Source organism: Apaloderma vittatum, unplaced genomic scaffold, assembly GCF_000703405.1.
Source record: "Apaloderma vittatum isolate BGI_N311 unplaced genomic scaffold, ASM70340v1 scaffold18903, whole genome shotgun sequence".
Classification (NCBI taxonomy): domain Eukaryota; kingdom Metazoa; phylum Chordata; class Aves; order Trogoniformes; family Trogonidae; genus Apaloderma; species Apaloderma vittatum.
Window position 1 is genome coordinate 3,323 of NW_009707681.1, and position 15,038 is coordinate 18,360.

General features: G+C 37.3%; 1 protein-coding gene across 1 annotated transcript in view; it reads left to right on the forward strand.

Moving 5' to 3' along the window:
- Nucleotides 1-2,095: 2,095 nt before the first annotated feature.
- Nucleotides 2,096-15,038, forward strand: part of DHX15 (DEAH (Asp-Glu-Ala-His) box helicase 15) — a gene marked incomplete at its 5' end in the record, with an annotated part of 41,051 nt that continues 28,108 nt past the window's right edge. Inside the window, 4 exon segments of the mRNA XM_009866296.1 lie at nt 2,096-2,494; nt 6,358-6,551; nt 7,598-7,757; nt 8,173-8,391. Coding sequence (XP_009864598.1) covers nt 2,096-2,494; nt 6,358-6,551; nt 7,598-7,757; nt 8,173-8,391 — 972 coding nt within the window.

The window sequence follows — 15,038 nt, forward strand, 5'->3', positions numbered from 1 at the left end:
ATTGTGTGTCTTATTCTTCCCTTCAGTGATATGTGTGCTCTTACCAGTTGCAGTTTACCCTGTCTTTACTGTTCTTAACATTGCTTTTATACCTTTAATTCCTTTTGTTATTAATGATATTTACTCTCTGACCATGTACTTATTTATCCCAATACTTGCAGATATGTAGAAGTCCAAAGCTTTATTTCAGCTATTAGATTCTCCTACCATTAAAAGTAGCATAATGGAGCCTAGTTTCTTCAGTTTGTAACGGGTAACTTTTGCATGCCAGACTATTAGGTTCTGCAATATTTGCCTGACATTTTCCGGTACAAAGAGATTTCTAGTTTGTAAATATTTGAGCATGTTAGAAGTAACGTTCTGGTATCTGAGATTCAAGCAAGTGATCTAGAAAGGTCTTGATTTTCAGATAATTCAATGTCCAAAGCTATAGGAAAATCCATATACAAGTGGGTTAGGTAAGGGACAATAAACAGGATGTTTTGTAATCTGTTTTTTTCACTGAGTCTGTGTTAACAGAAGTCTTCTTAAAAAAACCAAAACAATACCAAAACCAACTTATCGTGATAACCTTTGAAGCCATAATATGTTGAAGTATTGGGTGCAGGGGGTGGAATACAGGCTGCGTATATGACATTGGTTTATACGAGAACAAGAGTGATGGTTGTTCCCAGTGTGCAGCAAATGTTGAATTAAAATGTGTGGTCTCAGTACTAATCTTGGTTACTTCATCCTCTCTGTAGGTAGGAATTTGCTTATCACTTCACCAGTTACACTTGAATACCAGCTACATGTTGTTGTTGTTTGTTTTTTTTTTTTTAAAAAAAAGTGGTGTGTTGGCCAACAGTTTTCTTTAGAAATGCTCCTTTCTTTCATGCATACCTGAGTGCTGGTAAAGAAGAAGAGGAGGAGGTTTTGTTTTCCCTTGGTGGCTATTTCTCAAAATGTTTATGTATGCATTTACTATAAAGCTGGTGTTTTACTTTTTTCATGGCATTTCAGTTGATATTATGCACAAAGATGAAGCTGAGGATATCCTCAGTTTTGCAGGCAAAGATGCTGCTAATATTTTGACTTAATCTAGTGTAAAATGTGATGGAGTGCTTTTGTAAAGCAGGGCTTATTTCAAAGGGCTGATTACAGTAAGTTTTGGATTTTTATTAAAAGTATGTAGCTATAGTTTTTTGGGTTAAACTGAGGATTTCTTTGTAAGTGTTTCAGTGTTCATAGGGGAAGTGAGATGTACAAAACCAAGTATATAGATTTGCAAAATCAGGAACTACTACTAAGAGTGAGGCCAGAGATGGAAATTTGAGTGAATAACTGGTGAAAATAATAACTGTTTTTCTTTTGCAAGTACAATTAATGCTTTTTTTTTAAAAAAAGCTTATTTGGAACAAATGGGAATACATAAATGCTGGTTGCCTTTAATGTGTGATAGAGGATGACAGTGGAGAAAATGGTACAACTTGATAGTGTTTTGTTAACAGTTGGACTCTGTCTTAAGGGTCTTTTTCAACCTAAATGATTCTGTGATTCTAAGGACTTTAGTGATTGGTTAAGTCTTAACATGTCAGACTCAAAAACCTGTGTATCGAAGTTCTTTCATTCAGAATTGTGTGGAAGACTTTGAACATAAAAAGCTACAAAGTAGTTGAGGAATGTGAAAATCAAACTTTTCTTTCAAGGCTCACTCATCATCCTGCATTAGTTTTTGTGGGTTAGCATAATTCTCTTCCTAGGTAGCCAGGACGACTATTGGTATTCTGTTATTTTTCTGCAGCAGCAAGTGGGGATGGAAAGAACTGTGAGAGAAGTCTAGATTATTTATAGCCACTAAATGAAGAGGGTTAAGACAATGCTCTCTTCATGTGATAGCTTCAGTCTTACCTTTAAGGAGAGGAACTGCAGCAGTTCTTATGTACAATGAGTGTGACTATATATATTTAATATTTGCTGTGTGTTGTATACAGTTACTCTACGGTGCTTATGCTTCCGGGTAGCTGTTTGTAAGCCTTTTTAAAAGGTTTGGTTTATATCCACTTGGTACTAGGTACCTTTAAAGATATATTGTATTTAAATTTCTGCTCTGCATTTAAGAATTTAAGTATCTTATTTTCTGCTGTGTCTCTTAACTCATTTTAGGAAAGATCGTGACCGGGACAGGGATCGTGATGACCGTTCTAAAGATCGTGACAGGGATCGTGACAGAGATAGAGATCGTGACAGAGAAAGGGACAAGGAAAAAGATTTGCGACCTACATCTAACTCTGGCTATTACGCATCTGCTGGGTTAGCAAGTATAAAACCAGCAATGATTCCACACAGTATTAACCCTTTCACAAATCTCCCCCATACACCACGATATTATGACATCCTGAAAAAAAGGCTGCAACTTCCTGTCTGGGAATACAAAGAAAGATTTACGGATATTTTGATTAGGCATCAGTCGTTTGTGCTGGTTGGAGAGACTGGGTCTGGTAAAACGACACAGGTGAGTTCTTATCTATATGATACTGTAGTTTTTTAAATGTTGAGACTGTTCCTAGATGTGTGGGGTGAAAGTTGCTTTGGTTTCTTGAAATTCATTGTATAAGAACACCTCACAAATTATGAGCAAAACTAATCTGGTGAATGTTTTATTTGCTTAGTGAATATAAAAGTGAGAAGAACCTTTTAGCATTTTTGCCTTTTACAGTCTTGTCCTGTATTCTGGCCCTTGTTTCTCTTAGGGTTTATGATTGGTACTTACCTATTTGGTAAAGGAAGATAAAAAGAGATTTTAACAATTAGACAGAAGTACTAATCCACGAACTGAGGTGATGCTTCCTAATAGTGTATTTTGCTCTTTGTGTAGATGGCAGCTACAAAGTAGAAAAAGATGTTACAGAAGAGACTTAGTAGTGTTCTGTGAAACTTACTGCTACCAATACAAACTTAAAAGGAATTGAAATGCCAGAAAAAATTCTGACATGGTCTAATTGAATCATGCCTTTTGGTGATACTGAAACTTGAGAGGAAAAGACTTGTGTTTCCTTGGTACTGAAACTTTGTAGAGGCCACGTAGTTCTACAGTTCAGCAGTTAAATTCACATTTAGGTGGCTTGTTGTTTTTTTTTTTTAGATTCATGGGTTTAAAAATGTTCCTCAGCACTGAAAATAGTGGTATCAGATCTGCAGAGCCTCCTAAACCTTAAGAAGAATTTTTGGGACTAGTGAACAGAGTAGGCCTAAGATATAAGGAACACCACTATGTATTTATAATAGAATAAATTTGTTCAAAACCTTACTCTGTCCTCTGCTTTGCAGTTTAAAATTAATGTGCAAAAGTGATGGAAGAAGGTCTTTGTTCTCTAACCTGGTGAATTCCTTTTATCTAAGCAGAAAATAAAAACTGAAGGTTATTTTAGTCTTTATAAAATGGATTGTAGCTAACTTTACAGTAAGTCTTACTGAAATAAAATTCTAGTCCTAAAATAAAATTTGGATGTTGAGAAATGTGAAGGACATATTAGTACTTTTTATCTGTTCTTGAAATATTTGAAGATACATGCCCTTGCTGCAAGTTTTGGGAGCCAGTGTCTTGTTTGGTGCCTTATGACACTACCTGTATTGCATTTTTAACATGTATAAGCTGAGACAAGCAATTTATAGAATTCTTCAGAAAAATCTTGATTATATAGCTACTTGCAAGAGATAGTATTCTGAACAATCATGTAGAAAAAAAAATTATAATCTGTATGAAAGCAAGGGTTTTTATTGTGGGATCTAGGAATTTAAAGATCTACAGGGTGACTTATACTTCAGATTTTCTGTCATATTATTCCACAGGCATAAAGCTTTTCCTGAATTGTCTTACTACTTTATTCCTTTCCAAGACTTATCTTTCCTCAAAATGGGAATTAAGCTACGAAAAGCACCTGAACTGTCTTGGAAGCCTCACTACTTCTGAATTATCTCTGAGACTGCAGATACACTTTAGCAACATTTGACAGTGTCTCTGTAGGAACATAGCATTGAAAATTATCCTGCTGCCACTTAATGAAAACCTTGTTTTGCATGTGGTAGTCACATCTGTTAATGATGAAGTGCTGTCTTAAAACCAGTTGAGAGGTGGTTGTTTTTCTTGTATTCATTGATCAGAACAAGTGGTTATTGGTGGTTAAGAAACCCTCTAATGCTCAAAGTGAAAGTGTACATGAGCCATTTATGCTTGTTTTCATTGGTATAAAGTTGGTGTTATTTTGAAGTATATAATGAATTGCTCTTCCAGAATTGCTGTCTTCACTGTTAATGGAGATGATAGAAGGCTATATAACAGTAGATGATGTTTTTGAGAGTGCGCTGCTAATCATTATGTGCATGTTTTTCCTTTACTCTTGTAAACACTTGGCTATGACAATGGAAACAGCAGGAAATAAAACTTTTCTTGAAGTCCTGTTCCACATAGACTTAAACCCAAAGCACTGAAGAAGTATATTGGAAGCTAAGACCATTCATTTTTGTCTTCGGTATTTGCAGTGGTTTGATTTGTAATTTGAACTTAACCTTCTAAGTTAACAGTTTTCTTCAAATACTCTTGGAACGTGCTCAGTGATGGAATGGATATGCTGAGTTTCTTCTAGAAAGAGATTAAGTACTTGCTCTAATTGCAATGCGCACTCCCATTTTAAATGTGGTATTATATGTGGTGCTGATATAATAATTTAAATTTCTTCCATAGATGGAGTGGTAGAGTAGCATCTGCTTTCACTGAAAAGTCCTAACTACAGAGGGTAGGATGTTTGTTGATGTAACAAAAGGGATGCCACTTTGTCAGCAAGTTATCTTGGCAGATTAACTTCAGAGGCAAGGTGATTCTGAGTATAGCTTAATCTTCTGCTGTCCTTGCAGTCCACAAGAGAATTGCTAAAGGTTGAAGTATAATGCTTTTTCAGCTACTGAAAATTGAGTGTTCTACTGTATAACTTTTAACAGAGAAAGTATTCAGTAAATTGAAGTGGCTCAGAAAAGCCAGGGCAGTACTCTTTTCCCTCTCTTGCCCTGCATCCCTTTTGAAAACATGAGTTTTCTTTGACTTTGGAATAGTTTCTGACAGCCCTCAGTGTATTTATCTTTGATCGTCAACACCACTGTATGTCTCTACCTCATCGTGTTAATGGAGGTTAAATTTGAAAATCTATCAGTTGACCTGCCCTGGATTCTGTGGTCCTGCTCTGGCAGGGGGTTGGACTTGATGATCCCCAGAGGTCCCTTCCAACCCCTGACATTCTGCGAATTGAGAAAGTCCTTGAGGTTAAAGGGTGCTAGCTAAAGTTATTCCTCACGCTTTTGATAATGATTTTTTTTTTTGTAAGAGAAGTCAAAGGGTTTGGTGATTTGTGGTTTTCTTGGGTCAGTGGAGTTAACTTTGTTAGGTTTTACAAGAACTGGGTGATAAGAAATAGTATATTCCCAGTCATCACTGAAGTAGGTAATGTCTTCTTAATGCATATAAATCAACTTAAGACACTAAAATCTATGTAGCCTTTTTCTTTCATTTTATACCAGTGATGTAGATTCTACTGTTAACTGGAAAATCACTTCTAAATTATTTTTATTTCCTGCTACTGTGTCCTGATAGAGCTCCTAGGACTTGTTCTGTTTAAAGCCAAGGTAATATGCTTAGAGTGGATTTTTTTTATCTCTAAACTTGGAACTAGCTGTGCCTGTTGATGCCTCATCATAAAACGTCACACTGAGAACAGGCTAAGAATATTCTGTCTTCATCAAACTGTTACTGACTTTAGAAATTCTTCTGAATAAAACTTCTTATTTTGGATGATTCTTACTGTTTTCAGATTCCTAACAGGAGCAGAAAACTGCTGACTGACAAATAAGCTGAGTGTTAACATAGGAAGGAAAACATATGGTTTTAATTTCTGGTTGATAAAATTTCAAAGAACAATAATTAACTAAAGGAACATTACTAATTATTTGTGTTATTTTTATTTGTCATGGCTAAGACAATCTCTGTGTTGCTAAACTAATTATTTTGCTTAATGCACTGGTAAACATTGCTTTTTAAAGCTACAAAATATAGTACGCTTACTGTAAAACTTTCAGCAACAAACTGCTAAGGATCTCAAAATTCTGAATGTTACCTTTAATTTTGTTTGCTTTTGGAGCGTGGTGGCAGCTGCTAAATAGCTGTATGAGGTACTGGTCTAACAGTGCCTAAATGTATGTGTTTCCTTGAGAACTTCAGAGATAGTTATGTCCGTGCTTAATGTGAGTGTGTTTTATTTTGCAACAAAAGGTTGCGGATAACATCTGGCCCTTTGAAGTGTGTTTAAAACTGAATTTTGTTCTTGACAGATTCCTCAATGGTGTGTTGACTACATGCGCTCATTACCTGGACCAAAGAGGGGAGTAGCATGTACCCAGCCTAGGAGAGTAGCTGCAATGAGTGTGGCGCAGCGGGTTGCTGATGAGATGGATGTCATGCTGGGCCAGGAGGTTGGTTACTCCATTCGATTTGAAGACTGCAGTAGTGCAAAAACCATCTTGAAGTAAGTATGGCAACTGTCAGGTAAAGGTATAACATATCCTCCTTGAAGATGCGGGGATATCAAAGGGTAGTTAAGGATGTGTGCAAAGTTATGAAAGGAGGAAAAAGGAGGAGAGTGAATCTTTGAATGCCTGAGTGGAGAAGAGAGATGGGAACCATAGGAGCTGAGAGAAGTTTGAGGAGAGGCACTTGAGTAGGACTGAAAATAAGTCATTCCTCCTAAAGAAATTGCTGCACCCTATGGAAATTAAGTCATCTGTAAAGAAGAGGGCGATCTGAAGTATTTTTATGATTAAGGTGCTTTTCAGAATAAAGCCGTTCAGCTGACCTTCATAGTATCTTCCTACTAAGGGTAATCCTTGTGACGTTGGTAACTTACTTCAGTAAGGACAACTACCACAAAGTTTTGAAACCGGCCTATACCTGACTCGGGGACACATAGTCCATTGTGTTTCAGTTGTCAGCCCTTCTAGATTCCTGTGCTGTGTGGAACCATGTCTGCTTAAGTCATTTGCACATGAAATTCCTAATGCTCAGTTAGAAAGGATTGCATATAGTGTGATTCAAGGAATAGTGCTCTTCTGTCAAAATATGTCTTCGTCTTTTGCTTCTTATAAGTAGTTGAAGACTGTGAATAATGCTGTTTTGTGAAAAGAAATTTATCTGGGATGGAAAAGCAAAAAGTAAGCAGATGCTTGCAAACAAAAGGGGAGAAGCAGTTGCAGAAATGCTTCTTCAGAGGATGTGTTTTCCCTTTTTCCTGTCTGATTGTAGACTTGGAAGTCTGCTAGTAATAGTCTACAACCTAGTTAAAATATTGCTAAACCTTTCCCCTTCACTCTTTTTTAAGCTGCTGCTCCTACTCCCATATTTCACTTAGACTCTGCAGTGTTTTTGATTGGTTACCTTGTTGGAAATAGCTTACTGATATTTCTGTGTTTAAAAAGTTGGTTAAAAGCTTAGTTCAAGCAACCTCGTGAATGTTATGGAAGAGAATTCTGTATCAGACTTACTAAATTTGTGTTGAAATTGTTTTTGTTTGTGTAGGTACATGACTGATGGTATGTTACTTCGTGAAGCAATGAATGATCCTTTGCTGGAGCGCTATGGTGTTATAATTCTTGATGAGGCCCATGAAAGAACACTGGCTACTGATATTTTGATGGGAGTTTTGAAGGAAGTTGTAAGACAAAGATCTGATTTGAAGGTCAGTAATGACGAAGCCCAACAACATCTCCTTTCTAGTTGCAAGCATACCAAATAAGGTATCTGTGTGCTTACCATTAGCTGATTTTTGTAATCAACTAAAGTAGATCAACTGTTTTTTGATCTAATGATAATCTGTATTGGAAAGATAACCCTAGGGAATTCTTAATGCAGTTTGTATTGAGGAAAATACTGGAAACAGCGTAATTGTAGCTTATCCTTTTTGTATTTGACTAGTAATTTTGTTTTGAACTTTGTAATGAGGATGCTGTATATAGATGATTAAATGTGCTTAAATCACAGTGAACAGTTGAGCTTGTTTTCTTACTGTTATATATTGTATGCAAAGCATTTCAAAAATTCTTGTTAACTTTTGGAGTAACTTTTTTTTTTTTTTTTGTCCTTCCAACCTACAGGTTATAGTTATGAGTGCCACTTTAGATGCCGGCAAGTTTCAGATCTATTTTGATAACTGTCCACTTCTAACTATCCCGGGTCGCACCCATCCTGTGGAGATATTCTATACTCCAGAACCAGAAAGGGACTACCTAGAGGCTGCCATTCGAACAGTGATCCAAATTCACATGTGTGAAGAAGAGGAAGGAGATCTTTTACTCTTTCTTACTGGACAGGAGGTACTTCCTTTTTTCCCTCCATCGTTCCATGCAAGAACTGTCTTAAGTGGCTTGTATAGACTGAAATATTTAGTTTGCCTTTCTGTTTTGTATCATTTGAATGATCTGAGATTTTCTGCCTGCGATATGCTTTACTGTTAGTTATCATACTATCTGTAGTATGCATATGCTATGCAAGCCCTCTCTAAAATGAAAATTCTTATCTTACTCATGTACTTTGAGAATAGAAACCTAGAGTATTAACCCTAGGTTTGTACTGATGTGAACTCAAAACTTCTGGGCACCTGGTATCCTTGTTTCTACTGAAAATGTAGTTCTGTTTGCTTCTGCATGTGTATTGTACCCTTTAGTTCTGCTACTTAACTATCAGTAGTAATTCCAATAAAAATGTTTAGTGTTTTTTTTTTTTCTTTTTAGGAATAACTTTGAGTTAGGTTTTAGTCTTTCTGTAGCACAAATACAGGGAGTTATGTCTTGGAAATGGACTCAGTGCCTTGTGTAAGGGTTGTACAAAAGCATTTAAGCTAAACTACATCAGGAAATGAGGATTTTCTGGAAATCTTAAATTCTTTGCTTGAAGTAAACTGGGAGGGTTTTTAGTCCTAATCTATTGCTGTGAAGCTCTTTTGCGTGTCCCTATTAGTAGTCTGAGATGAAGTGGATTAAAAAACCCCTGTAGGCATTATGAAAGCTAACTTGACTAGGCCAGCCTAAAATTAATACTTCGGTAGGGGGAGAAATGAAGCCAGCAGAAGTGTTTTTCTGACTCATTTTTCTTGCAATCGCTCCTCTTGAAGAAATGCCCTTCAAAGGATGTGGAACAATTCAGTGTCTTTAATCTAAGCATACACAGTCTGAAGTATGCTGTGGGGGAAAAATGGTACAAATAACTTTTGATGCTAAAGGTACATAGGCTTGTTGGGTAAATTTGCCAGTCATGGAGATGTGTTGCATCTTAGGTGAGTTTTAAAAGACATTTGATTAAAATGTCTTCTGGCAAGTTGTCCTCTCCCTTAGAAAACTAAAACAATGACTGTAAAAGCAGGTACTCTGGCCTTTACATTTGTCTTTCTTTGGAGTGTTGCTGTGAATGAAAGTACAGGTAGGGAGAAATACTTTAAAGATTGTGGCTTTGAAACCTGCTGGTTTGGTTTCGGTTAGAAGTTATAGTTCAGACTAGTCTTGTAGGTAAATGTGAGAATTAGTGAAACAGCTGTTGCAAGTGGATGAAGAAACCCTGCTGTCCACCTATTTCAGCAGACTTTGTTTTCTTACCAGGATGCTAAATCAGGCTGGTCTTTAACCTTTCCTGAAGAACAAATTCCTGTCCTTCTAATCAATTATAAATGATGCCCTTGCGATATCAGGTGCTGGGTATTGCTCTAAATAACTTGTTAGAACAATCATGGGTCTTGGGGATGGGGATAGGACGATTGTCTTCAGATGTTACCAACTCTGAGCACCACTTGTGGTTGGCAAATGGCTCTAGGCCCAACTAGTTTAGTACTAGGCAGTGCTACAGAGTTACTCTGTTCTTTTGCATGAGCAGCTTCTTTCGTTTCTGCTGGGTTAGTTTACAGGGCGTAATGTATTATAAACAAATACCTAATAAAATCATGTACATAGTAGATCTCAATATGTACAGCTATAACTAGGCTTAAATGTCTCTGACAATATCTCTGTATTGCCTTACTGAATCACTTAACAATTGTATTGGTAAGCCGCCATCCTCTGTTTTTTGTCTAGTGCTCTCCAGTTCATGTATACGTGAATTACAGTCATGTATCGATGGATTCTAGTAGTTGAGGGACACTGGAGTGGCTCTGCCTTGAGCTAATCTGAGCTTGTCTAGTTAGCATGAGACTGGGTTAGCTTCTATATCCATTTTGATGTTTTAGGGCCTCTCTTGAGGCCTATCTTTTGAGCCTCATAATACAGTCTATATGTGTCTTACAGTTGAATGTAAAATGATAGGACCTACTGTAATCTCAGGAACTGGAAACTGCTCTAGGCATTGTTACCACTATGTGCTTCGGGTTCAGTAGACTTCGTAGCTTGAGTCTTGTCATTGGATTTTGCTGAGCATAAATGCTTTGTAGTTCTTTTGGATTCTGGAAAATCATATGAACAGGATGCAGGATGATTTTGAGCATGCAAGTGTGAACTGTTTGGAGTTTAAGAGGCTTCAGAGGAGAAGTAATTACAGTAGTTTAGAGCAAAATGAGGGTCCTTGCTGGCTTCTACCTTTACTTCCCACTGAACCTGCAGTATTTTTATATGGGCAATAAGATGGATAGCAGTTAATTAGTACAGACTGACTTAAAACATAGAGTTGGTAGATCTTGGAGGTGCTAGGGAAAAGCCTATGTTGTCAGTCCCTAAAATAAAAGAAAGTTAAAATAAAAGAAAGTTTAAATAAAACTGGAAACCAAAGGAATCTTAATTGTCTGAGCCTGCTACTGGATGAAGATAATTTTATTTTTAATGGTGTAGTAGTAAGTGCTCAATAAAAACTTTCTTCCTGAATCCTGAAAGGAGCAAAAGTGCATGATAATGTTGCATGAACTGTTGATCTGTCTTTTAGTAACAAAAGATGTTTTCAGAACAATATGTATCGGGAGTAAACATTTTGAAACAGGACTTGTCCTTGTAAGGAGGAGAGCTCATCCTGTAATTTTTGATAACAAACAAAAACCACCCTGGTATGTCAGTGAGATGTCAGAAGGTGGAAATAATGTTTATGTCATGCCAATAGTGAGGAAAGGTACAACCTGAGGTAACCTGGATAACTGTAAACCAGGTTGTCTAATGTCTGTCACAGGCAAAATTGGAAACTGACAAGAAATTCCATTCAGAAGGAAAAAGTGTAATTACATTTCTGTCTGCATGTCGGCCTTAGACAGTAGATTTTGTCAAACATGTTCTCAGTCATTGAGATTACAGATTTAGTAGTCTAGTTGAGTAGATAAATATTTGTTAAACTTGACTTTCAATGTCTCAAGACTGGTTCACTTGCAGATTTTGAAGGTGGCTGGTTTATTGTCTACTGGAGTTCTGCTAAAACAGTATTAGATTTCACACCTCATTAAGATCAGTAATCTAAAAGCAGGTGTAAAATGCTTACAGATAAAACTGTGGAGTGGAGGAGGCAGAAATAGTGACACAGAAACTGTGTAGATCTGTCTTATATATCTTAGTAACCTAGGCACTTAGGAATACACAATGTATTCTCTGTCACTCCAGTGGCCTTTCCCCCCATAAAGCGAAGTGCATTTTTATATGTTTAGGAAGAAGAATTCAGGCTGCATCTGGAGATTTGGGGTACAGAAGTGCTGTTGTTCTTGTTGTAGATAAATATGCTGAAAAATGTTGCTGTGAAGTTCTTGTGCCTTGTGTTCAAGAAAGATTTAAAATGATGTTGTAAAAATTGATGTTTGTGTAGTAAAGAGTTGCAAACATTTTTGCAGTTTTGATAGAATGTTTTATAAATGCAGATTTATTTTAAAGGGATGATTTTTTTCATCACAGTGAAGCTAGTTGAGCTCTGAAACTGAGAAAGTACCAGAGACTTATAAGGAAATTGAAATCAAGTGGCAACTTTTTTAGTCTCGGTGGTGTGATTTGGTGAGGTCAAGGTGGTAAGTGTACTGGGCTGCAGTGAATGTATTGAGGAGTTGGGGAGCATAAACTGAGAGAAGAGTAATAATACTAATTGTTTTCAAGTGCTAAAGGGTGGAAGGTTTTTTTTTTCCATTCTTTATTCATTTGAGATATTGTTAATACTAACTACTTCAAATAGACCAGGTCAAAAAGAATGTGAATACAGGAAGCATGCTAAGACAAGTTGGATTTTGGCTTGTTGACAGAGCAGTTCTTGATTATGGTCAGGTGTTGACTTGTTCCTGGGATGACTTTTTTTACTGAAGTAAATACAAATTCAGAGAAACAAAATTTTGTAAATGTATTCAGAGTATCTTCTGAAATGGTGCAGCTCTTAGGGACAGTTTGTTTTTTTTTTTTTACTGTTATTTCCTTATTTTAACTTGTACAGCAGTTTACTTTCATTCTTGGGGGAAGAAAGGGGAATTAGTAAAGTTCCGTGCACCTTTAAGGACAAAGGTTCTAGAAGGTTCATGTTACCAAAGCCAGATGTAGCTGACAGTGCTTCTGTCTTGTGATAGGAACTCAAAAGAAAAGGCGGAAGGGTAAAGTTTTCTGCAAATATTTCTGATGTGAGGAGCATTTCTTTATTTATGCATTAAGGTTTTTTCTTCCCTGTGTACTCATTTTACACAAGGTAAAATTGCCATTATACTTTTTTTCATTAATTTCTTTCAGGTTACATCTACTTATTTATCCAAGGTGAAGCTAAATCTGACTGTGTATAGTGTAGAAGCTGATCTGCTGTAGATAAAAGATTGTCATCTCCTATTTACGAGAGTTTAAAGTATATTCTTACTGGAGCAGTCTTGAAGTTTTGCTCACCTCATGAGATTCTTTCTAAGTGTTCCAGATACAGGGTCAAGTGAAGAAAGGGTTTCTGAAATAATGTTCTCAAGGGCGATGCTTAAAAAATCATTAGATTATTTTGCATGCCAAGTGCTCAAACTGTTTCATTAAATGTGCTTAAAATTACATTGCTAGTCACCATCACCATCTTTTTGTAGAAATGGTTTTTCTAAGGATAATGAGACACAGTTTAGATCTCAAGATTGAGTGGAGCCTGACCAGCAAGTTAAATGGATGTTTACATATACCAGTTTGGCTTGTGAGCCAGAGTGAATGCCAGCACTTGAAGTGCTTTGGCTCAGGGTAACTTGCGGTCAGTTGTTTGGTAACCGTTGTTTAGTATTGGTGTAATTTCAAGCCTCATCCATGGCAGCACAGATGAGTCTTGCACACAAACAAAGGGGAAGGTAATTCAGTTTGTTGGATTGTTAACTTAGCAGGGGCAATTTAACCAATAACTTGTGGTCGCAAATGTGGTCAAGGGACTGGGAAACCTGCCGTATGAGGAAAGGCTGAGAGAGACCTGCGTTACGAGGAGTGTGTCCACCAGATCAAGAGAGGGAATGCTCCCCCTTTACTCTGCTCTTGTGAGACCTTACCTTGAATACTGTGTCCACTTCTGGTGTCCTCAACATAAGGGACATAGATCTGTTGGAGCGTGTTCACAGGAGGCCACAAAGGTGATCCAGGGACTGGAGCGTCTCTACTACGAGGACAGGATGAGGTAGCTGGGATTGTTCAGCCTGAGGAAGAGAAGACTTTGGGGGGGACCTTATAACTGGCTTCCAGTACCTGAAGGGAACTTGCAGGGAGAGTGGAGAGGGACTTTTTATGAGAATGTCCAGTAATAGGACAAGGGGAAATGAATTTAAATTGGAGGAGAGTAGGTTTAGATTGGATCTTAGGAGGAAATTCATCAGTACAAGGGTGGCAAGACCCTGGAATAGATTTCCCAGAGATGTTGTGGCTGCCCCCTCCCTGGAGATGTTCAAGGCCAGGTTGGACAGAGCCTTGAGCAACCTGGTCTAGTTGAGAGGTGTCCCTGCCCGTGTCAGGGAGGTTGGATTAGGTAGTCTCTACGGTTCCTTCCAACCTAAGCCGTTCTATGATCACCATGTTTCAGTGTTTATAAAGGGTGGCCACAAAGAAGTTGGAGACTCCCTTTTTGCAAAAGTTGAGGTCTAATGGGTGCAAGTTGCTTCTGGGGAGGTTCTGATTGGACATGAGGAAGATTTTTGACAACTAGAATAGTCATTGGAATAATCTCCCCAGGGAAGTGGTGGATTTCCCCAATGCTGGACACTTCTAAAAACTGACTGGGCAGAGTGCTGTGCCATTTTGTCTAGCCAGTGCTTTTCCGAAGAAAGGTTGGACCAAATGATCCTTTTAGGTCCCTTCCAACCTGTTGTTCTTTGGATTTCGTTGCTGCTAGTCTTCCTGGGTTTCTTGTGTTTCAGTTTTTTGACTCCTGTTCAATGGTACTTCTTTATGTAAGAAACTTAATGGATTTGTTCAGCATGAACTTGCTACTTAAAGGTGTGATATACTAACTCAATAATATATGCAACTGCTCTATAATCCCTTTCTGTTTCTGTTCTTGTGAATAGTAACCTTTAAGATGAGCACCTTTTACTGCAGAAATACTATCAGGGAAAGAAATGGAAGTGAATTTCTACTGAGCATTCAGTTGAATAGTGTAATAAAGACTTTATTTTTGACAGCAGATAAAGACAAAAATGTGCTGTGCATGATAAGAAGCAAAATTAGTTTCTTCTGTGTTTAATTTTATACAACTCCTTCTAGATGAACTGCTAATGATATTTTCAAATCCTTAGTTTTTGAGGAAGAGCTAGGGCATATTAAGTATTAGAGTAGTAAGATAAACTTAAGAATTGAAGCTGTGGTATTGGAGGCAGCTGGTGAGGTATTGCTGTGTGGTTCATTTATTTCTGAGTCTCTTCATTCTGTGTTCCAACACAATGCCCAAGGAACCAAACATGTTTCTAAATTTAACTGGCACATCTCTAAAAGTCATACCTAGATTTTGTGGGATAAGGCTTTCAAAAGTTAGATCTTTAGGAAAAAAAATTACTATGTTTGTTAGTAATACTAAGTCCTGTCCATGTTTTTAGTCTTGT